Below are 25655 nucleotides of genomic sequence, written 5' to 3'. Positions count from 1 at the left end.
CTTTCTCTCTTTATTTATGTATATATTATTTTCTGCATAAATACTGTGTAATCGATAATGTAACATATATTCTGCATTGCTTCTGACATTAAATAGCTTGCAATGTTTTACAATTTAATCAAAACAATTCTAAAGACTAACTAAAATGTTTCAGACTATTTTACTTAGCTTTCTTGCCATTATTAGCTGTTCTCTGTCGATCTCACTGGCACCAGGATCCAACAAATTTTAAATGTTTCCATTGACACTCCTGAAAACGTGGCTGTGGACTGGGTGAACAATAAGTTGTATGTGGTGGAGACTGGTATTAACCGAATTGAAGTCGTTGATCTGAATGGAAGCAATCGCATAACACTAATTGCAGAAAACCTGGGAAGCCCCCGAGGCATTGCTGTTGACCCCACTATAGGGTAAGAGCGGAAGGAATTGCTTTCTGTAATAAAATAAATCCTGCTATTTATTTGACTTTGGAAAGTGACCAAATGCGTTGCACTTGGTGTGGTTTGCTTTCAATATCACAGCCTCCATTGTGAGGATGGTAAATGTTTATACCCGTTTAATGAATTCAAAGGCTAAATTCTGGCTTTCTGAGCTCTGAACCAGTTTGTTGTTCACAAAGTGTTCTGAAATTGAACGTTTCTTAATGTTGAAATTGCTATTCCAAAAGAAAGCAGGTCACATATAAATCTGCATCTGAAAGGTTGAAGGGAGTAATTTTAATCTAATCTGCCTGGTGGAAATTTAATGGGATTGAATTGGCAGTGCATTTGACACCCCATTCAATTTTATTTTCCATTGAAGTCAATGTGAAGTGAAATCAGATGGAGTGTAAAACAGGCAGCCAATGATTCCCCACAGTGGATTAAGTTAGAAATACCCTGCAGTGTCAGAATTGTTATTTGGAGAAGATTCTAGAACATGGAATGTTACAAATATTTACGCCAAATGAGGCTTCCTAATTAGTGCAAAAGACATCCTCTTGCACACAAAATAAACCTGCTGCCTCGTGCCAATGCTGTCAGATAGTCAACTGTGGTTCAATGGCAGAACTCTTGTCTCTGAGTCACAAGGTGTGGATTCCAGCCTCCACTCCAGGGATTTGAACACTGTGACCTATTGCAGAATACTGAGGAACTGCTGTACTGTCACAGGTGGCAATGTTAAACTGATCGATGCAATATATTGTTTGGCATTATTCAAAGCATATGGATTTTTGTTCCTTCTCTGTTGGTCTGATAATGTTCTTCTAACAATAAAGTCAAATCAAATCAGGTAATAATAATATTTATAGAAAATTTATGACAAATGGCTTCACATTATATGCGGATTCATTTTATGATTAACACAATCAGGTCATGTATTTCTCTGGCATGTATCCCTGTCCTCTTCTTCTGAAGACCCTGACTTCCTGCTGTTATAGTTTCATTGATTACTGTTTGCTTCTTTTCATCACATGGACATTTAGGAGTGGAAAATGACATATTGCCAGAAAAACTAACAGTGTGTTCATGACACCCACTCCTATTTTTAAAAAAATTTAGAGTACCCAATTTTTTTTTTCCAATTAAGGGGCAATTCAGAGTGGCCAATCCACCTAGCCTGCACATCTTTTGGGTTGTGGGGGCGAAACCCACGCAGACACGGGGAGAATGTGCAAACTCCACATGGACACCCACTCCTATTAATGCATAAACTGGCCAGCAAGCTCTGGAGATTATTATGCCACAAATTACATACTTCTTGAACTTGTTTGATTTATGCTGCTTCACATAACTGACATCTCACCTTTAGCCTCACTGTTATTTTCAAAAGGTTGCAGGATTTTTCCATTAAGTTAACTGCAAAAAGAATTTAGGCTGTAGCTTAACAATGCAAGTATCTTTTGAACATGCGAACTGTGAATGTAGTGCTATTCAATACCTTTGGCTCAGAAAGAAAATCATTTAAATGGTTCAACTTCATCTTTACATGCCGTAAATTGTTGTTAAAGATTTTTAAAATGCCAAATTTCACAGGTGAGACATTCACCCAGGTAGTGCCTCCTCCACCAGTGCTCTTCATGGCTACCTTGTTTTCCTGGGGGCATTGCAAGTCATTATGCAAAGTCCAGGCTGCGGCACAATTGATTTGGATTGATATAGGTGCTGTGTGGAAGCCCTGGGGCATCGTAATACATTGAATCAGTGCTATGCTGACATCACACAGCCTGCTGGCTGATGTAACGATGTCAGTGATGCACCATCAATTGGGCTCGAGTCGTAGTGAAGTTCCAAACAACAGGCTTTAATATGCTAGATGTGAGCCAGGCAGTGGTCGTACAGAGAAAGGTCGACTGGCAGCCAACATGAGCTCTTATACCCCGCCTTGTAGGCGAAGCTACCAACCTCTCAGCCAATCGGCGGGGAGTCACATGACCAGCCACAACCAATTGGCAGAGAGGCACATGACTTGCCTGGGCCAATGGGCAGCGAGGCTGCTGTACCATTGGCAGCCTGGTTCTCCGGTAATATGATCTCTCTAGCCATACTACCACAGTCAGAATACCAAAATTAGACCTCACAGGCCCCGGCACTAACTACATTTTCCATTCCTGAAAAAAGAAGCCTGGAGCAGCAAGCTGGGTTCAGCAGTACTGCTATTTAAAGGATTAGGCACCCCGATTGCAGCTAAGTAAAAGTTTTGTAACTTTTCCCATTGGAAAGTTGCCTTGGGGAGTTGTTTGTGGTATTTTGGTCCCATTTACCAGAGAAGATTAAAGGAAATTACTGTGGATGTTGGAATCTGAAACAAACACAAAAAATACTGGACAATTGCAGCAGGTATGACAGAATCTGGAGAGAGAGAAGGAAGCTGACGTTTTGAGTCTGGTTGACTCTGTCAAAGCTGACAGCTTTGGAAGCTGTCACCGTGGCCCACTGGACAAAACTAAATGTTGCACCTCAGTGAGCACCGGATCACACTGTGTCCATTCTCGGATTCAAGCAGCCGTCATGGACAGGGTGTCCATGAAGTTTATGACTGTAAGATTTTGTCGACCATGGATAGATCCACCAACATCACGGGCAAGGAGAGATGACATAATGCGTCAGCATTCGCTATCAACACCCCCGGCTGATGTTCGAAAGAATACTAGTATGCTGTCAAAAGCAAAGCCCATCTCTGGATTTGGGCTGAGGCAATTGGAGGCACTGCTTTATCCTTGCAAAACAGTCCAAGCAGCGGTTTATGATCTAAAATTATAAAAAAAATGGCAGCCATAAACTTCTTGATGAAAACGTTTGATCCCAAACACAACTGCCAGACCCTCTTTTTCTATATGCCCATTGAGGGACTGGTTTAGCTCACTGGGCTAAATCGCTGGCTTTTAAAGCAGACCAAGCAGGCCAAGCAGCACGGTTCGATTCCCGTACCAGCGTCCCCGGACAGGCGCTGTAATGTGGCGACTAGGGGCTTTTCACAGTAACTTAATTGAAGCCTACTCTTGACAATAAGCGATTTTCATTTTCATTTCATTAAGCTCTGCAGCTGTCAACGATCTGGTGGGGAAAGCAATCGGACGGTCTTTGCCGTGACCCATGCTGTGGCAAAGGACAGTACCGATGCCATACAGCGATGTATCGCATGTCAGATGTAGGGGCTTAGCAGCATCAAAATAATTTAGTACTCTGGGCGAAACCAACGTCCACTTAACTAAATGAAAAGCAGCCTCCTGCTCATAGCCCCAAACCCAGGGTCTTTTTTTTGTACAAGAAAGTGAAGGGGGGGGACCAGTATTGTAGCCAGATTCGGTATAAAACAGCCGTAATAATTTATCAGGACCATGAAAGAGCAAAGCTCCACAGCATCACGCGATGCAGGGGCCATCTTGATTGCCTGTACTTTGTCGGCGACTGGGTGTAGGCCACCCGGTAGGTTAAAGATACCATCTCCTTCGCATTGAAGATGCACTTTGCACTCAGATGCACTCAGATGGATACCATCCTCTGAAAACCGCTGCAGCACTGCTTCAAGGTTTTTCAGGTGTTCCGCCTCCGTTGCCCCCGTGATTAACACATCGTCAAGACAGACAGCAAATCGCAGGAGACCTCATAATGCGGGCGGGATTCTCCAATTGCCGACGCCGAAATCGCGTTCGGCGATTGGCCGGAGAATCCGTTTTTACGTTAAAATCGGGGGCGGTGCTGTTTTTTGGATGCTCCGCCGCCTCAAAACAGCGTAATCCCCGAGTACGGTGCATGCTGTTGGGACGGCCTTATGGCGTCACCTGAGGCCCTCCCCAATGCTCCGCCCCCGATGGGCCGATTTCCCGACGGTGTCGATCGTGTGTGCTCACAGTTTTGGACACCTCGCGTGGCAGCTGCGGACTGTTTCCAGCGGCGCCACAGTCGGGGGAGGGGTGGGTATAGTAGCCATTCCACTGGCAGGGGGGCTTCGGCGGGGGCTGGGGGAACTGGTGGGGGGTGGTCCGGGGGGTGACGAGGGGGGTTTACAGGGGGGCACTATCTGGCAGGCTTGGTCCGTGCACGGCTGGCGTCATGTTGTACGGCGCGGCTGCCGCAGGTTACCAGATGGGTGGTCATGGACCTGGCAATTCTCCATTCGTATCTGCAGGTAAAGCCAGGGGTTTTAGGTGGCGTGGCTGCTAGCCCCCCACCAGGCGGAGCTCCGGTGCGGGGGTGCCACTGGCTTTTTCATTGTAAAACTAGACACATGCTCCGGACATAGCCTGTAAAAAGGAGAATCCAGCCCTATATTTTTCAAAATGCATCGAAACACCGAAGTGCCAAAGAGTTGCTGAATGGAAGTCGGATGTATTTGTATAGACCTTTATGAGCTTTGATCGTAACAAACTTTATCGCGGCCTTGTGCAGTTTAAGCTGCAAATAAGCATTGCTCATATCTAACTTGGTGAATGTAGAACCAGCTGGTAGTGTAGAGATCTTCAATCCGAGGGAGTAGGTAACAGTCCAAACGTGAAGTCGCATTTATGATTAATTTGTAATCATCGCAGAGGCAGACAGTCCGATCCAGTTTGATCACTGGAACCACCAGCACCGCCCAGTTAGCAAAAACAAACCGGCCAAATGATGCCGTGGCTCTCCAATTACTGCAGATCGGCCACAACCTTGCCAACTATCGCATAAGGGGCCGGCTGATCAAGCACAAAATGAGGCCTACGGATCCACCTGGATTTGCGCCATGGCCCCCTTAATTTTTCCAAGGCCGGGCCCACAAATGTTGGGGAACTTCTGCACCACTGTATATAAACCACCTGTTTCCATCTTGAGGATATGCTGCCAGTCAAGCTGCAAATGGTGCAGTCAATCCTGACCTACCAGGTTGGGACCATCTCCCTGCACCATAATGAGGGGAAAGCTCAAAGATTGATGTCCATAGACCACCAGGGTGAGCGTGGAGCCAACAATAGACAAACGCTCCCTGGTGTGCGTAGTGAGGAGCGTGGCCAAATCAGCCAATGATAATCTACTCATTATCAGTGTCAGACCCCGTCGAACACGTGGTGCAACACTACAGAGATGGCGGCACCCGTATCTAATTCATTCTGAATTAAGTGCCCGTTGACCCATACCGGGATGCAAATAGGAGCAACCTGCAGTGCAGCCACACTGTTCAGCTGCATCTCTGACTCGTCCTTAGCTTCTTCAGGGAAGTCTAAATGTTGGACCCTAGCAGGGGGCTGATGCCTACCTTGTCCTTGCTGGTCAAAGTGCTATCCCTCACACTTCTGGTGGCTTCGACAACTTCGATGGCCACACTTCTCACAGGGGGAAGAGTCGGCCCCTCCCGAATCCTGGGACCGCCTGCTCTGCGGCCTAGGGTGAGACCTTGGGCCCACTGCGTCGCGGTGGTTTGTTCTCGTCACTGAAAGGTGGCGAGGGGGGCGTCATCGAACAACATTTACCTCCATTCCTTGATGAAGCTCTTGTACGCCCCGAGCGGCACTCTCCTGGAAAGAGAAATCTGCCAAGCCTGCTGGAATGTTCGGGTTCCTTCACCTAGACTGTTACCACCACAAAGCAAGCACTCACGAAGCATAATCCACCAACACAGCCCCATATTCATAATACTCTGCGATTGTCCAGAACTGGGAAACATACTTGGCAACTGACTCCCCTCCGACCTTTCCACCATATTGAATCTGTACCGTTGCACAATGATGGACGGTGTCGGGTTGAAATGATTCCCCACCAGCGCTACTATGTCCAGCATTGCAGGAAATGTGAGCCCTTTAATTATGCCACTGTAGGCCATCAATATGATCACAGTCTGGTGTTCGTTTTCGGTTATGTTGTTGACTCGGAAAAAGTATCGTAAGCTTTTCGTGTACTGATTCCAAGGCTCAACTGAGGGTCCAAAAGCATCCAATCAACCAAACATAGTGAAGCACTAAACGTCATACCTTAGAGTAGCACATTGACAGTTCCAGTTTATCTTTGTTGCTAGTTTAATATAGGCGAAGGGAGTCAGATGAGTAACATAAAAGAGACGTTTATTTATTTATTTATTATTTTTAAACTTAGAGTACCCAATGATGTGTTTTCCAATTGAGGGGCAATTTAGCGTGTCCTATCCACCTGCCCTGCACATCTTTGGGTTGTGGGGGTGAGACCCATGCAGACACGGATAGAATATGCAAACTCCACACAGACAGTGACCCAGGGCCAGGATTCGAACCCGGGTCCTCAGGGAAGTAGGTAGCAGTGCTAACCACTGTGCCACCAGGCCGCCCAGTCACTTATTTATAATATGTCCTATTTACAAAAGGCCCCGGTTGAACCTCACGCGTCCTCCTCTCTCTGTCAGTCGGTTCCTAATTGGCTGACTTCATGTACAACATGGTTATCAGCCCCATAGTTAACAGGGGAACTCATACTCCTCGAGCCACACGGGGGAAACAATCAGCCCAGCCTGTGTGTCTCGTGCAAGTTATTACAGGTTCCTGCTACTTCAGGTGGTCCATGTGCTTTCTTTGAACTCTGCCTTGAACCTGGACTTTATACAGACCAGACCCGTTCTTCCCAGCACTATGCCTGGGAGCCACAGTTCCCCATCACCAAAATTCCGGCATTGACTGCATCCTCGCAGTGAAATTCCTGCCCAGGCATTCTCAGTCGTGGTGCCTCTTCTGCGTCACCTGCTGCACATCCACTTTCCTGCCGAGATTCGGAAATGTGAGACTCAGCTGGGTTCTAAGGTGTTGGCCCATCAATGATTCAGCAGGGGTGATTCCGTCATCACATGTGGTGCTGTACAGTAATTAAAAAGGAACCATGCCAGCCGTGTATCCATGGAACCTATATATTATTGTTAATGCTCCTTTAGAAAGTATGGACTGCCCTTACTGCCAGGCAGGAGGGATGATAGAGGATGCTTCGAATATGCCGAATGACGTTCTGCTTTGTAAACGCGGCAAATTCTTTGCTCATGAACGGTGTCCCATTATCCGTTACCAGGACCTGAGGGATTCCATGGGTGCTAAACGAGCCCTGGAGCTTTTCTATCATTGTCCTAGACATTGGTGAGGTTATCCTGTACACCTCTAGCCACATCATGTAGGCATCCACGATAATGAGTAACATGAGCCCCGTGAAAGATCCTTCGAAATCCGCATGTAGTTGCACCCATGGGCATCCTGGCCATTTCAAGGGATGAAAGGAGGCTGCTAGCATGAGCTTCTGATACTCATGCTGGGCTGCTCTGCGTGACCCTCTCAACGTCCCCATCAGTGCTGTGCCACCAGATATAACTATGGGCCAACATTTCATTCTAGAAACGCTCTGATGGCCATTGTCAACATCATGCAGCAGGGATTCCTGGAACCATTCCTGAGAGTTAAAGGAAAGGCCCCCTTTCCTCTGTTGTTCAACAGCATGAGGCATAGCTTGCATCCATGAGTGCACCTGAGTAGCCATCACTAGCAAGGTGTCCATAAAGTTCAGAGTTGAAATCACCCCATCCGCCATGGTGAGGACGGGGCACTCATGGGCAATGGTAGATGGCTGAGGGCATAAGCATGGGCAATTTGCATACCCGGATGGTGTCAGATTGAATATTGATCCGCAGCGAGCAGAAGCGCCCAATGTTGAATTCTAGCTGATGTGTTGGGTGGGATTCCCTTATCTTCCCTAAAAAGGCCGAGCAGCAGCTTGTGGTCTGTTACAATGGAAAAATGCCAGCCATAAACGTACTGGGTGGAACTTCTTTACACCAAATATTACTGCCAAGCCCTCTTTCTCGATTTGAGCGTAACATTACTCAGCATTCGTCAGGGTCCTTGAAGCGAACGCAATGGGGCATTCCGTGCCGTCATCCCATCCATAGGCCACCACCGCCCCAATGCCAAAGGGGGATGCATCATATGTCAAAATTAGAGGCCAAGTCGGACCATAATGTGGAAGAAGCCGTGTGGATGGTAGTCATTGCCTTATTCCGGCAAATGCTTTAGCCTGTGAAGCGCACCAGGAAAATTCCAGGTCCTTCCTCAATAATACGTGGACAGGAGCTAACAAAGTGGCCAGTTTCGCAATGCACCTCCCAGAATCAGGCCTAGGAACGGCCGGAATTCAGTGGCGATCTTTGGGGTTGGGGCTCCTTTTATAGCTCAAACCATATCTTCCACCGGATGTAGACTGTCCCTGGCCACCCTGTAACCAAGATTGGTCACCGCTTGAGCACAGAACACACATTTACTCCTCTTTAGTTCGGCACCTACGTAGGAAAACTGCCGGAGCTCTTCCTGCAGGTTGTCCAAATGCTCCTTCTCTGTGGTGCTCATGATGAGCACATCGTCCAGATAGAGAGCCACCTTTGGTTGGCACTGCAAGGTATTATCCATTACCCACTGAGAAACTGATGGGGCCAATGAAACCCCAAACAGGAGGCGGGTATATTCATACAACTCCTGACGTGTGTGTATGGTTACAAACTTCGTGGACTCCTGGTCTAGCTCTACCTGTAAATAAGCATGATTCATGTCCAACTTCATGAAGGAGCATTCTCCAGCCAGTCTTTCATACAAATCCTCCACCCTGGGAATCGGCTAGCAGTCCAAGTGCAAAGCTGTGTTCATGGTGAGCATGAAATTTCTGCAGAGTCAGATAGTTTTGTCAGGCTTCATTACCGGCACCACAAACTGCACCGGGCGTATGATCCCCAGATACTGCAGGTGCCAAAACTCTGCATTGACCTTGGCTAGCAACACGTAAGTGATAAACCTCACCCTAAAATATAGGGGTTGAACATCAGGACCCACATAGATTTGGACCTTGGCCCCCTTTACTCTGGCGTCGGTGCCCGTTCCCAGACCCCTATTCTCCCCCCTCCATGGGGCTAGCAGGGACGTTGAGCGATTTACGGGGACGGGGCCTCGGCACGGCGTCAGAGACCTGGCGCAGCGTAAAGGACGCGCCGCCTTGGGTCCCGCGCATACGCAGTTGGGCCAGCACCAACTAGCACATGCGCGGTGGCCGTCCTCCCCCAGCCCGCCCCGCACAAACATGGCGGATGGATCCAGGCTCGCCAGCGGAAGAAAGGAGGCCCGCCGACAGAGAGGCCGGCCCGCCGATCGGTTGGTCCCGATTGCATACCAGGCCACTCCGGTGCCCCCCCCTCCCCCGGAACAGAGCCCCCCCCCACCACAGGCCGTCCCCCCCAAGCCTTCGCGATGAGTACCCGCTGGCAGCGACTAGGTGTGGACGGCACCGGCGGGACTAGGCCATTTACGCACGGCGATTCTCCGAGCGGCCCAGCGCAATACGCGCGGCGCTGGTTCGGGGGGGGGGTGGGAGAATCGCGTGCGGGGGTCGGGGCGGCGTGGCGGGATTCGCGCAGTGCCCTGGCGATTCTCCCACCCACTGCGGGGGATGCGGGGGTGGGGGGGTGCGCAGGGGGAAGAATACCGCCCAATGTCTCAATTTTCACTGACATTAGATGTTTGGCCCTATTGTGTTCATTCATGGTACTGTGTAAAAGTGTTTGAATTGTTATATCTGATAGTTTTCCATTAAAAACCATCACTTTCTTTCCAGCTATTTATTCTTCTCTGACTGGAATGATGTTTTGGGAGAACCTAAACTGGAGCGTTCTTTTATGGATGGATCCCATCGCTTTGAACTAGTCAAGACAAAGCTAGGATGGCCTGCTGGAATAACACTGGACATCGTTACAAAAAGAGTTTATTGGGTCGACAGCCGTTACGACTACATTGAAACTGTAACATATGATGGGCTTGAAAGGTAAGTGTGTCAAGAACAATCTATGGACCTTTTTTATAAACATAGCAAACTATTTGGAAGTATCTTGAACAGCTGTTGTTTCGCCTGCAGTTCAGCTTGCTTGTGTTCAGTTTATAAGAAAAATTATTATATGTATAATTAAAAGTGTCAATCTTGAGAGAATATACAGAATATATATTTTGCATTATTAATGTACGTTTGGGATTTATCATGTTCTGATCATATGCCTATCTCTGTTGCATGTCCGATATGCCCTTTACTACAGAAACTGAAGTGATTAAGTAAACAAAAAAATTCCCCGCACCACAATCACTTCTATTTTCACATAACTCAAACAAGAACTATTTTCAGAATTTCTCTTATCGTGAGAGAGGTTGATGAAGAGTCTTCAAGGTTATGAGATTTGGCAGTTACCATCCACGAAATTAATTAAAAATAACACCATGCTGAAAAAAGAGGTACTTCAAAGGTTGAAAGTTTTGAGATAAATACTGAAATTCTTTTTTGATGTATCCAGCAATGATAAATTCAGTAAATTGCGCCTGTGTTTTGTTTACTTAAGAGAAAAGGGATACAAAAGAAGCGACAAACAGCTCAGATTTCCCCAATGCCTTTAAGAATAAATCGTTTGCTGTTCTTTGTGAACCATAGTTAATAACATTTTTAATTGTGATGCTTCTTTGTACAATTGATACTGGAAAAGGTTCCATGATAGATTAAAACTCAACATTAATTTTCATTTATACGTATTTCCCATGTAAATGAGCAACTTGAATTCTTTAACAGGAAAGGATAAATTTGGGAGCTGATAAAGTAGCAATTAAATGCATGATCAGAGAAGGTGTAGGATCAGGAAATAGCAATGCAAGTAATGTAGGGCAAGAATTTTAAATGACAGGATGTATGTGGTCAGCTGAAAATGCAAAAAATGTTGGAAATATTCAACAGGCCAGGTAGCATCTGTGGAGCGAGAAACAGAGTTTACGTTTCAGGTCGGTTTTTAAAATGTACATATTTTTATTCAAGTTTTTTCCATTTTAACAAACAATGCAACAACATCCCAGGATCGGTGAAGCACGGCAAAAATATCTCAGCATACATAAATAAAGGAGAGGATAGGAGATCAATAATACATTTGGATCAGTGTAATCACTAAACTTGATGCCCCAATATATACCTACAGGTAGACTAGAGAATGAGAGAGAAGAGGATAAGGCCATGAAAACTGGTGCACGCCTTCCCACGCAGCAATTGCTCGCATTGTCCATAGGAATTCAAGATAAGATCTTCATGTGGTGTTTGGACGCACACCAGAACATAACTCCCTCAGACCTAACCACACCAGAGGCATCAATAAAACATTGTGGAGTCCTAATCTCAGATACAGGACCTGTCTGTACCTTTGCAGGAACCAGGCACCAATTCTTTAACCCCACAATAACAGAAATAAAAAATTACAGAAAGTTTTCGTGAGGGCACTGGTTCTAAGAGATATTTTATTGCCAGACGTATTAAAACCCCAAACTCTGGCACGGCACAGAATGATCATCATTTCACAGATTGATACAGACAAGATCAACAAACAGTTGGTTTAAATTGCAATCAATGCAATCATCAGTGCCTCCCAACACACTAACCGTGACAACGATAAAAAAGAAACTACCAGGGGCAGCAGGTCTTGGGATAACAGGGACCAGGATACAGCCATGAATACATGACACCCTGGCACATGCCCCCCCACCACAAGACCAAAAAGAAATGGGAGAAAACTGCACATTCGGAACCTTACTCAGCCTCACAGGACATCCCGACCAAGAAGGAACTTTTTAAGCATAAGGAGGCAACCGGATACCAACCGCAGTACTAGACCTGGTCCGGTTCTATACCGTCCGTCACCTAGGAGTCGGTAAACCAAGGATCCCCTCACCAGGCCACTACTAACCCAGCCTTACTCCTCTCTAACTGCATCCAAGGCAGCATACCAGCTCTATCGACAGGAGAAGATTCATGTTGTCCTCAACTGAGGAGAACTGATCACCAACGAGAAGATGACTGGGCATCTCAGAGGCCCTTGATCCTCTCCGCCCAGGCATGATAAGGGAAACTCCCTGAGACACAAAATGTACCAAATCGGGACCTACAACAGCATAACAGCATGCTACCTATCCAAGTAAGGGGCAGAAACCCCCATAAAAAAGGAAAACCAGGATTGGCCAAAGAATGCCGGACAAGGAACAGCACCATACACCATTACAAAAAGAATACTAGGAGCAGAGCAGTGTAGCCTCATCAGAGACAGAAACACTGTTTCCACAGGTGAGACCCAACTTCAAAAGGGAGGGCAATTAAAAAGCCACTATAAAAGACCACTTAGAGGGGGGTGTCTATCTCCCTCATTTGAACCGAAGAAGGGCTCGAACAACGCAGATTCACAGTTTACAGACTCTCACCCTGCCATCCACAGGTCACCACGTGTTCAGTGGAACCCTACTTTGTGAGGGGGAGCAGACCAGGATCGCTCAAATGGGGACAATTCAGGGGAGAGAAACTCAGTCTGTCACCCAGCAGACCCTCTGCCCGATTCAGGTAAATACAGTTCATCCTGCCCTAACAAACCCAATCAAGTGACCACTGCCACCAGCCACACAGCCAAGAGCATATTGAAGAAGACAGGCCACACACGGATTAACCAACCACACTGCTGCCTCACAGCACCAGGGCCTCGGGTGACTGTCTGTATGGAGCTTGTACATTCTCCTCATGTCTGTGTGGGTTTCCTCTGGGTGCTCCAGTTTCCTCCCACAGTTGAAGGATATGCAGGTTAGGTAGATGGGCCATGTTAAATTGCCCGTTAGCGCCAAGTATGTGCAGGTTAGGTAGGGTTGTGGGGTTACAGGGATAGGGCGGGGCAGTGACCCTAGGTAGGGTGTTCTTTCAGTGGGTCGGTGCAGACTCGATGGGCTGAATGGCCTCCTTCAGCATTGTAGGAATTCTATCACATATTTCCCATTACTCCAACAACCCCAGAGATGCCGCCAACCACAAAGTGGAACCACAAGGAACCTGCTCCTCTGTAGGATACAGATCTGTCCGGAATTTCATAGGAGATAGGCAGGGATTCCCTGAAACCAAAGTAACAAGAAAACAAAAGAAAATCCAACACAGATAGCTCTAACTGGGAATTTACCTCAACCATACTGAGGACTTACATAACCATGCTGCCCACCACCTCACCAACCACCCGTCCACCACTCTGCCATGGCTTTTGTAAAAATTAATTGACGGGATGTTGCTGTTGACGGCTGGGCCAGCATTCATTACCCATCCCATTTATTGGCCAACTACATTCATTGGTGTTGAGTCACATGTAGGCCAGACCAGGTAAGGACAGGAGATTTCCTTCCCTAAAGACATTAGTGAAACAGATGCGTTTTGACGACATCGACAATGGTTTCATGGTCATCATTGGACTTTTAATTCCAGATCTTTCCGGAATTCAAATTTCACCATCTGCCCTGGGGCTCTGGATCGCTAGTCAAGTGACAAACCACTGCACCACTGTCTCCCCCTCAACTCATATTCTCTATAAATGAGGTGAGGTATATCTAAAATTCACTCCCTCTTCGTAATTGCAGAAATTTCAGTCGGAGCACACGAAAAAAAAAGGCAAGACTATGCACAACCCCATGTCACACTCCCAATTTAGTATGGTTTTTGCCATAACAGGATTACAGACGGCCGTCTGCTCTATGCTTATATATTATAACCCCTTGTCAGGAAAAATGACATAAAATCAACGGCATTGTCACAAGGGAATAAAATTCAGTATTATTGATGAACTGCAGGATAATAACGGCATCAATGAAGCTTGGGAATGCCAAAGCCATGACAGGATCGCCAAGCAAGATTCAGGATCTCTCCAAAGTTCCATCGAACAAAGCGCCTTCAAGAAGGAATTAGATATAGTTCAAGGGGCTAAAGGGATCAAGGGATATGGGGGGAAGGCAGGATCAGGGTATTGACCTTGATGATCAGCCATGATCATAATGAATGGCAGAGCAGGTTCGAAGGGCCGAATGGCCTCCTCCTGCCCAGGCAGTGCCCAGGCAGCAACAAATAGGTGACGGCAGGAGGTGATGACCTGATATGCATAACACCTCAAGACGAGCATCGAGGACAAGACAACATAAGATCAGTGGTCGGGGTCTCCAACCAACCCCAAGTCACGGAGGCCGGATACAATGTGTTCCACAATATGGCATGGCAGCCAACTCCCAAATTTGGCCAGGAATTTGTTCTCCTCAAGAGATCGGGTGCACAAACTCGCCCTGTCTGGCCCCAACTCCCCGAGTTGGTTGGGATAGATGACATACCATGCAGCAGGCTTTCCTAAGACTGAAGGTGAGTCTCCACCAGGGAGATTGTTCTCTCGTGTAACATGATTCTCTTCTCTGCTTCCACTATTCTCTCAAGGATATTTTGCAGTTCATCAATTGCACCAATAATCTGCACTATGGAGCTGAGATCATCATCCACAACTGTGGTGATCTACCACTGTATATATATGTGTGTGCTTGCATTAGGGGATGTACGACAGTACCTGTATTACAGGTTTTCCGGTAAGCCCCTGCCGGCTAGCTCCACCCACAGGGAGCAGTATAAATATTCATAAGTTTCCCTGAGATGCCATTCTACAGCTGCAGCCGAAGGAATAGCATCTCACTGTAATAAACCTCTCTTGTACCGATTCGAGTCTTTGTGTACAATTGTTAGCGCCACATCATTCACAAAGGCGGCCATCATCTTGATGCCAAATGCCCTATCAAGGCGTAGGCTCGCTCACCAATAAAACCGTCACTGCAAGCTGCACCCAAACCCAGCTACCTCCGGCTTCCTCAATCACACAAGGATTTTTTTTTACTTATCTCGGCTCCTGATTACCAATGTTTGTCTAATTTTTTCCAAGGACATAGTACAAGACGTATACTCCAAAAGCAAGTAATTATGGGATGTGCACCAGAACTAAAAAAAAAAGGATTAAAAGAAAACTCCTGAGCTCACATCACTTGACCCCCTTATTTTTTGTTTTGAGACGAACTAATAGCAACTGGATTGGTGTTCTTGAATTTGAAAGTAAAATACCTATGAAATACTCACAATCAGTATCATAAATGAAAATGTAACATGTAGTTGGGAGGTTGAAAGCGATGGTTTATGATGGAGCGAAAGGGTACCAGATTATTATTGCTTTTAGTGGGAGATTTTGGCCACAGTAAAGCAGAATTTAAAATGGTCAGCCAGCTCAGTAATGTATAGATCACTCCGTGGAGCATGCATGGTCTTTTACGACAAGAAATCGGTGTGAAACCCTCACCGATTCTGGGATCGGTGAGGGGCTAGCACCGGCGCTGGGTGAATCTCCCGCTTCCCATGCCGAAAATGGCGGGGTCCAGGGCCGCGCATGCGCACGGCTGACAACCTGCAGTGGTCGCACTGTATAACATGACAGCAGCCGTCCACGGACCCAACCCGCCATCCACGATCCCACTGGCCACCCCCTGGCCACTCCCTATCATTCCCCCCAGCCCTCGCAGAAGCTCTCCGAGCCAGTGACACAGATCCCGGCCGAGTGTGGCGGCGCTGGACACAGTCCGCATCCGTTACGCCAGGTTCCCACACGGCTGAGACCACACGTGTCCCGCTCCGTCGGGAACTTGGCCCATCAGGGTGGAGCATCGCAGGTGGGCCGGCCGATGTCACAGTAACGCCGTTGCAATGGCACACTGCGCGCGTCGTGATGATGTCATTTCGGTGAGTGTGGAGCATGGCTGACCGGCATCAAACCGCGCCGGTCCCGATTTCGGAGTCTGAGCCCATTCTCCCCATGATCACCGAACACGATTTTGGGATTGGGCAACGGAGAATCCCGCCCCATGTATCTCATTCTAGAGTCAGACCAATTAACTTGAATCCACATAGTGGCTTATTGTGCTGTCGTAGGCGGTTATCCAGAATGTTTGTTAAAGGTGCAGATGAGTGGCTGAGGAGCAGGTCAAGAGAGAGGAAACCGTAAGTTTAAACTAGCACTTGTGAGAATGTCTGGGATAATTCCTTCAAAGCGTTGGGGAGAAGGGCAGAGTTGTGCAGTTAACGTTGGAGAGGTTAAACAAAAAAGAAGAAATGAAGAAATTACTTTAAAAACGTCCTATGCCTCCTTATTCTAACAATTAAAATGATGGCATATCAACCAATCATATCTGCTTTGTCACAACTTGCAGTGTTAGAGGAAAGAGCAAGCATGTGTGAGTAACTAGATCCAGACGAGGCAGTGGGCTGAATGACTTTGTTTTGTGCTGCACTAGTCTGCATGCAAGTTTGTGGGCCCATCCTAGATTGCATGTGACATATTATTAGTCTGGCTGTGCATTGCTGTGTCTGCTTGACTGCCTCCAGTCTGCATATGTTGCAAAATGCCATTTTTGTACTATTAATCCCATTTTAGAAGCTTTAATGTGCCACTGATGAAACTCTGTGTTCAACATTGATGGCAAACGTAAGTCTGTATTAACAATGATGCATCACTTTTTGCTTGAAGGTTGAGGGGTAATAAGAAATTTGGATTGAAATTAAAGAGTAAAGAGAAGGAGGCCCATTATATTTACTGCAACTTGCTAGTTTAACAGGAAAATTCCAGCATTCCAATTTACAGTTCAACATGAAATGAAATAACATTGCCCCATATTATTTACTCACTCATAATAGAAATAGTGTTCATATCACCATCCTCGATCCATCAAAAGCATTTCAATCTGTCATACATATTAACAAGCATCATACATATTAATAATCATTGTATCCAGTCCCAACATTTTTTTCAGTTGGGCAGGAGGAAGAATATTAATGTTCTGGGAAAATGAAACCACTTTTATTTTTTGGAACTTCAAACTCTCCCTGCACACTGATGTTTTATTGATCCTCAGTAGTTTCCACTGAATTTCCAATCTTAAATTTGCAAAGTTGTCTTCAAGGCCCGCTTTGCATTTAAAAATGGGCTATTGTGTCTCTCGACAATTTTTGTGAATTCAGCAATTGTAAGCCATTCTGACGGCTTTGTGTTACTGAACATGAATTTGGGTCTTCACCATTTCTGAAACTGCTGGCCAGGATTATTCAATACACTGATCCCTGATTCAGTGGATTTACTTGTCTACAGCTGTGAAAGGCTTCCACCGCGCATGGTTAACAAATTCACTGCTCAGGCTTGCATCCTTTAATAATGCAGTGTAAAAGTAAATGCAGTATTACCTCTGTACTTCCGAACTGTGTTCTGACAAAAAATAGAACTTCATACTTACACATCGTCAATACAGTGGATTTAAGTCACTACTTTTCAAATAGATTTGTTCGCAATTACAAGTTCTCATGCTTTCTACAGAAGCTTTGTTGCTCATTGCCAAACAAGCAGAACAGAGGAGGATATCAGTGCACATGGAAATAAATCTGCTTCCATGTTTTGCATCAATAAAATTACCCTGGATACAGAGAAAAACTATTTCAACACCCCCCCCCCCCCCACAAATGTAAGCGTAAGAGCAGACTCAATTTTCCATTTAACCCCTCATAGTCTCCCATCATGAGGTTGTCAATTTGATTCCCATTTTTGCTGAATTTTGATCAATGTTGTGCTATATGGATCCGTTCCCATTCAAACTACATTAAGGTTGGCAAGACATATTTCATGTGAAGTGTTTGGACTCGTCAGATAGAAGGCTTCATTGCCATCAGTTGGAATTTGAACCCAGGTCCTGGAGATGTCGGGTAATGTGCCACCTAACTCCTTTGTTTATAATGATCATCTTTAGCATGATTCCGTTGCAGCGCATCGGAATTTAATTTCAATAGGACAATGATATACTTATTAGAGTACATTGTTTTCAAAGGCAGTTAACTAGCAATGTTTTAAATGTCTTATTATGTTTGTCTGGCTTTTGCACAGAAAAACTGTTGTTAGTGGAGGTGCTGCTGTTCCCCATCCTTATGGAATAGCTAATTTTGAGGATAAATTATTCTATACTGACTGGACCAAGATGGCGGTTATGAGATCCAATAAGTCGACAGAAAACGACCCACACGTTCTCTATCAAACTTCATTAAGACCATTTGGAGTGACAGTTTATCATTCATTCAGACAGCCATTGGGTAAGTTTAGTTAAATTGCACAGTTCGGTTAGTTGATTTTAATGCCTTACTCTATGGATGGAGGTAACAGAGTAATTTATGATGCATAAGCTTTAAACACAGCTTTAAATACTTATAGTAAAGAATGGGTTCCAGATTAATTTTGCTTTTGGAGTTTCAGTAAAATGTATTCCAAATTGCCTCACAAACAATTTTTAACTTCCTGTGGATAATTTTGTACTTATTTTTGTCATCTATATTCTAAAGAATAACTTGCAGCTAATTGTGCTAAGGACTCAATTTATTGCTCTTCAAATTAAAAATGTACATCATTTCCAGAAGAAGAGACTCTTTCATTGAGCTGATATAAAATACATTAAGTGGCCCAGATCTTCCGGTCAGCATCGGAGAGGCTGTGTCCCACTCTGACCCATGTGTAATCTGCCCACTTACCATTTTACACCGGAGTCTTTGCGCTTTCTGATGCCAGCTCTAGCAGGGCTGCAGGAGTGAACATAATCCTGAGGCAAATTGTCAGACATAATTCCAGTGCAGCCACGGCACCTTTTTCATCATGAATTGATGACATGCCCCTTAAGATCTGCCCTGAGTTTATTGATTTACATGGGCTGATTCTCCAGCCACGTTGTGCCCGGCACAAATCCCGCTATGTTGAGAGAATAGCGGGAGAGCCCCTAAAGTTTGCGTCGGGCACCGAATAGTACACAATGCTCCCGGCCCACTGCAGTTGACATAATCTGGTTCATATCCTCACTGGAAGTGAACCAGATTAACATATTTAAAATCATTATTTAAATATGCCGGGATATTTGAAATCGGATTCTCCCGGTATCCTCATCCCCTTGCCGGCACAGTGTAAAACTGGAGGGAATCACTACTGGTCTCCACCACCGGAGATCAGACATGATGACCACATCAGGCTGCTCTGAGAAGATTGAACCACCAGGTGGTTGGGGATATGGCAGGACACTGCCAGGTTGGCACTGTTAAGGAGAGGGGCATGAAAGAGGGTGGCATGGAGAGGGAGCATGTGGCGACCCCCTTCAGTTGCGGCTCACCTGAGGGGGGGCCTGATGCCTGCATGAAGATACGGGTGTCTGAAGGGAGACCTGAAGGAAGGTCCCATAGCCAGAGAGCATTGTGGGGTGGGTGGTTGATGCCACCGAGAATGGTGGTGGGTTGGGGTGGAGGTGGGAAGCTGAGTTTGCTGGCGTGGGTAGGCCATAACCCACTCGGTGCCAGTGCAAATCACATCCCCTTCCAAAAAAATGACCACGTATGGGAAGATCGCAATGGGATTTGAACCAGATCAACCAACTCAATTTGCACTGATTCTTTTACCCAAAATGACACCCAGAATTTGGGAGAAGTCCGCGCACATTGGTTGAAAGGAAACTGTCAACATCTGAACATGCACAGCCTCACTCCACTGACCGTGCCAACATCCCCTCACTTCAAAATTGTTCAACACTTCCCTCACCCCAAAATTGTTCACCCCTAACAAAGTTCACCCCCTCAGCCCCAAAATTATGCACCACCTTCCCTCACCCCAATAGTGATCACCCCATCCCCAAAATTGTCCAACCGCCCCTCATAGCAAAGTGTTCAACAACCTCTCTCAACCCTGAAATTGTTCACCCTTTGACAATATTAATCTCCCGACCCACAAAAGTATTGACCCCCAACTCCTTTCACTCCATGAAAAAAAATGTTTGTCCAGGAAATGGGACTGAGTGCGGCCTCGACGGGGTGTTCCTCGCCCAGCCCCCAAAATGAGGCCCATTCAATAGTGGGGTTGTTCCCGGCGCTGCTTGCGCCAGGAAACACCAGGCTCAATGCGCTCAACTTGGGATTCTTTTTCATTTCTGTTAGATCGTGCCAAGATCGCACATAGCAGATAACTATATAAAGTTAAAATGCATGGGATTGCGGGTAGTGCCTAACAGGCTGAGTGAGTGGCCATATGCACGACAGATGCAGTATAATGTGAATAAATGTGAGGTTATCTGCTTCAGTAGCAAAAATAGGAAGGCAGATTATTATTTGAATTGGTGTAAATTGAGAGTGGTGGATACTCAGCGAGACCTTGGTGAATCAGTCACTGAAAATAAGCATGCAGGTACAGCAGGCAGTAAAGAAGGAAATGGTATGTTGGCTTTCATAGTGAGAGGATTTGAATGTAGGAATAGAGATGCTTTATTAAAATTGCATAGGGTGCTGGTGAGGCCACACCTGGAGTATTGTGTGCAGTTTTGATTTCCTTATCTGAGGAAGGATGTTATTTCCATGGAGGGAGTGCAGAGAAGGTTTACTAGGCTGATTCCTGGGATGGCAGCACTGTCATACGAGGAGAGATTAAGTCAGTTAGGATTATATTCATTGGAATTTAGATGAATTCTAGAATTAACAATGCAGAAGGAGGCCATTCAGCCCATTGAGTCTGCACCAGCCCTTGGAAAGAGCACCCTATCCAAGCACACACCTCCACCCTATCTCCAGAACCCAGTAACCCCACCCAAACTTTTTGGACACTAAAGGCAATTTAGCATGGGCAATCCATCTAATCTGCACATTTTTGGACTGTGGGAGGAAACCGGAGTAACAGAAGGAAACCCACACAGGCTCAGAGAGAAAGTGCAGACTCCGCACAGTGACCCAAGCCAGGAATGACAGGGGATCTCATAGAAACTTAGAAAATTCTAATAGGATTAGACAGGGTAGAATCAGAAAGAATGTTTCCGATGGTGGGGAGCACAGAACCAGGGGTCATATACAGAACTAGGGGTCATTGTTTGGGGATAAGGGGTAAATATTTTAGGACTGAGGTGAGGAGAAATTTCTTCACCCAGAATGTGGTGACTCTGTGGAAATCGTTACCACAGAAAGTAGTTGAGGCCAAAACCTTGGGCGCGATTCTCCGCAAATGCGGCGAGTCGCAAAGGCTGCCGTGAAACTGGCTGTGTTTCACGGCAGACTCCACGCCCCCTCCTGGGACCCGATTCTCCCCCCCTGGGCGGGGCTAGCAGCCCGGCCCCGTGAAGCACGGCATCGCGGGCTTAGCGACCGTCGCTAGGTCCGCGCGCCAAGCGTCACGGCGGCTGATGCGCACGATGACGTCAGCCGCGCATGCGCGGGTTGGACAGCTCTAACCCGCGCATGCGCGGATGACGTCATCACGCAGATGCGTTAAACCCGCGCATGCGCGGGCCGTCATGCCCCTCAGCCGCCCCGCGGACTGATCCTGCGGGGCGGCGGAGGAACAAGTAGTGCGCGTGGTGCGGCCGTGCCAATCGGTGCCATGGTTGTCCGGGACGGCACTTTGCGGCCGTTTTCACGAACGGTGAGAGCAGGTGTGATTGCGTTCGTGAAAACGGCCGTAAAGGCCTGGGAACTCGGCCCATCGGCCTGGGGAGAATCGCTGTTCGCCGTAAAAAACAGCGAGCAGCGATTCGTGTCGTGGGGCGGCCGTTGGGGGGGGAGGGGGGGGGGGGGGAGAGAATAGCGGGAGGGCAGGAAAAATGTCGGGAAGGCCCTCCCACTATTCTCCGACCCGCCGTGGGCAGCGGAGAATCGTGCCCCTTGTGCCTTGTAAGTAAAGAACCCGTATTATTGTTTTACCAACTCTTGTGTGTGGTTGGCACATTTACATTGAGGAAAAGAAAAGCATAACAAGGTGACAGGCCAGCCGCAGCACAATATAAAAGCAGAGGGAAAAAGCTGGTATGAGAGCATGCCATGCTGGTATGGCAGTACGGTAGCATTGTGGATAGCACAATCGCTTCACAGCTCCAGGTTCCCAGGTTCGAATCCGCCTTGGGTCACTGTCTGTGCGGAGTCTGCACATCCTCCCCATGTGTGCGTGGGTTTCTTCCGGGTGCTCCGGTTTCCTCCCACAGTCCAAAGATGTGCAGGTTAGGTGGATTGGCCATGATAAATTGCCCTTAGTGTCCAAAATTGCCCTTAGTGTCCAAAATTGCCCTTAGTGTTGGGTGGGGCTACTGGGTTATGGGTATAGGGTGGAGGTGTTGACCTTGGGTAGGGTGCTCTTTCCAAGAGCCGGTGCAGACTCGATAGGCTGAATGGCCTCCTTCTGCACTGTAAATTCTATGATTCTATGAGAGTGAAACAATTATCCAGCCTCACTGTGTGTAATGATTCTGGAGCTATGTTGGAATTCAATACATTACACACCATGGCCTGAATTTTCCAAATGTTCCCGACAGTGGTATCTTCCGCTCCAGCCAACAGGGAACCGCGCCGCGGGTTGAAATCTCAGGAAAAGTTTATCTGCTGCAAAGTTGAAGTTGGAACAGAAATTAACCAGCAGTCATTTAGCAGGTTGTCTCATTCTAAGTATAATTCCACAGACAGGAAATTTCATTTCTGCTGAAGCTTTAGACTGGGCTGGGAAGAACAGTTCCTAACAGCTTTATCAAGCACGCCTTACCTGACTGGCCTACATGTGACTCCAGAACCACAACAATGGGGTTGAGTCTTAAATGCCCTCTGAAATGGCCACTCAGTTGTATTCAACCGCTACAAAAACACAATAAATAAATAAAATCAGACGGACCAGCATCGAAACAGGCACCGGAAACGACAACGGCAAACCCAGCCCTGTGGACCCTGCACAGTCCTCCTTACTAACATCAGGAAGCTTGTGCCAATGTTGGGAGAGTTGTCTCACAGACTAGTTAAGTTACAGCCTGACATAGTCATACTCAGAATCATACCTCACAGACAATGCCCTGGACACCAATATCACCATTCCCGGGTATGTCCTCTCTCATCGGCAGGACAGACCCAGCAGAGGTGGCGGCACAGTGGTGTACAGTCAGGAGGGAGTTGCCCGGGGAGTTCTCAACATCGACTCTGGGCCTCAAGAACTCTCATGGCTTCAGGTTAAATATGGGCAAGGAAACCTCCTGTTGATTACCATGTTTCAGCCACCATCAGCTGATGAAGGGATTAAGGGTTATGGTGTTCGGGCCGGAAAGTGGAGCTGAGTCCACAAAAGATCAGCCATGATCTAATTGAATGGTGGAGCAGGCTCGAGGGGCCAGATGGCCTACTCCTGCTCCTAGTTCTTATGTTCTTATGAATCCATTCTCAGCTCAGTGGGCTAGACAGCTGGTTTGCAATGCAGAACAAAGCCAGCAGCGCGGGTTCAATTCCCATCCCAGCCTCCCCGAACAGGTGCTGGAATGTGGCTACTAGGGGCTTTTCACGGCAACTTCATACATGTGACAATAAAAGGTTATTATTATTATTACTCCTCCATGTTGAACACAATTTAGAAGAAGCACTGAGGGTGACAAGGGCACAGAATATGCCCTAGGTGGGGTACTTCAGTATCTATCACGAAGACTGGCATAGTAGTCATAGAATCACATAATTTACAGTGCAGAAGGAGGCCATTCGGTCCATCGAGTCTGCACCGGCCCTTGGAACGAGCACCCCATTTAAGCCCACACTTCCAATTTACCCCCGTAACCCAGTAACCACACCTAACCTTTTTGGACACGAAGGGCAATTTAGCATGGCCAATCCACCTAACCTGAACATCTTTGGACTGTGGGAGGAAACCGGAGCACCCAGAGGGAACCCATGCAGACACGGGGAGAACTTGCAGACTCCGCACAGACAATGACCCGAGCTGGGAATCAAACATGGGACCCTGGAGCTGTGAAGCAACAGTGCTCCCCTTGTGCTACCGTGCTGGCCACTGAACTACCATGCTGCCCCTTGTGCTACCGTACCACCACAGACCGAGTGGCAGGGTCCTAAAGGACATAGCTGCTAGACAGGGACTGCAGCAGGTGGTGAGGGAACAACATACTTGACCTCGTCCCCACCAATCTGCCGACTGCAGATGCATCTGTCCATGACAGTATGGGTAGAAGTGACCACGCACAATTTGGAGACAAATTCCCGTCTTCACATTGAGGATACCCTCCATTGTGTTGTGTGGCACTACCACCATGCTAAAGGGAATATAGTTTGGACAGATCTAGTAACTCGAGACTGGGCATCCATGAGGCGCTGTGGGTAATCAGCAGCAGCAGAATTGCACTCCACCACAATCTGCAACCTCATGGCCCAGCATGTCCCCCACCCTCCTATTACCACCAAGCCAGGAGATCAATCCTGGTTCAATGTAGAGTGCAGGACAGCATGCCAGGAGCAACAGCAGGCATACCGAAAAATGAGGTTTCAACCTGGCGAACCAACAACACAGGACTACTTGTGTGCCAAACAGCATAAGCAGCAAGTAATACACAGAGCTATGTGATTCCACAACAAACTCATCAGATATAAGCTTTGCAGTCCTGCCATATCCTGTGAATGGTGTTGGACAATTAAACCATTCACTGGGGGAGGAGGTTCCACTAAGATCCCCATCCTCAACGATGCAGGAGCCCAGCACATATGTGCAAAAGACAAGGCTGAGGCATTCGCAACAATCTTCAGCCAGAAGTGCTGAATGGATGATCATTCTCAGTCTCCTCCAGGGGTGCCGAGCATCAGATGTCAGTCTTCAGTCAATACGATTCACTCCACAAGATATCAAGAAATGGCTGAAGGCACTGGATTTTGTAAAGGCTATGGGCTCTGACAGTAATCCTGCAATGGTATTGAAGACTTGTTTTCCAGAATGTGACGTACCCCTAGTCAGCCAGTACAGCCACAACACTGGCACCTACCCGGCAATGTGGAAAGTTGCCCAGGTGTGTCCTGCACACAAGAAACAGGACAATTCCAACTCATCCAATTACCAACCAATCAGTCTAATCTCCATCATCAGCAAAGTAATGGAAGGAGTCATCAACAGTGCTATTAAGCGGCACTTACTCAGCAATAACCTGCTCACGGACGCTCAGTTTGAGTTATGCCAGAGTCACTCAGCTCCTGACCTCAATGCAACCTTGGTTCAAACATGGACAAAAGAGCTGAATGCTAGAAGTGAGGTGAGAGTGACTGCCCTTGACATCAAGGCAGCATTTGACCGAGTATGGCATCAAGGAGCCCTAGCTAAACTGGAGTCAATGGGAATCAGGGGGAAACCCTCGCTGGTTGGAGTCATACCTGGCACAAAGGAAGATGGTTGTGGTGGTTCGAGTTCAATCATCTCAGCTCCAGGACATCATTGCAGGAGTTCCTCAGGGTAGTGTCCTGGGCCCAACCATCTTCAGCTGCTTC

The 25655-nt window shown here is 47.0% G+C and overlaps 1 protein-coding gene across 4 annotated transcripts in view; it reads left to right on the top strand.

Moving 5' to 3' along the window:
- lrp2a (low density lipoprotein receptor-related protein 2a) overlaps positions 1-25655 on the top strand; it is a 432071-nt gene that overhangs the window by 135294 nt on the left and 271122 nt on the right. For all 4 annotated transcript variants that reach the window (XM_038789773.1, XM_038789772.1, XM_038789771.1 and 1 more), the window contains 3 exons: positions 187-410; positions 10050-10256; positions 18253-18455. In XM_038789773.1, coding sequence (XP_038645701.1) covers positions 187-410; positions 10050-10256; positions 18253-18455 — 634 coding nt within the window. The remainder of the gene's footprint in view (positions 1-186; positions 411-10049; positions 10257-18252; positions 18456-25655) is intronic.

The sequence above is a fragment of the Scyliorhinus canicula genome, chromosome 2 (assembly GCF_902713615.1).
Source record: "Scyliorhinus canicula chromosome 2, sScyCan1.1, whole genome shotgun sequence".
NCBI classification, from domain to species: Eukaryota; Metazoa; Chordata; class Chondrichthyes; order Carcharhiniformes; family Scyliorhinidae; genus Scyliorhinus; species Scyliorhinus canicula.
The sequence above is the reverse complement of the archived record's forward strand: the minus strand, read 5'-3'. Positions and strand labels throughout refer to the sequence as shown.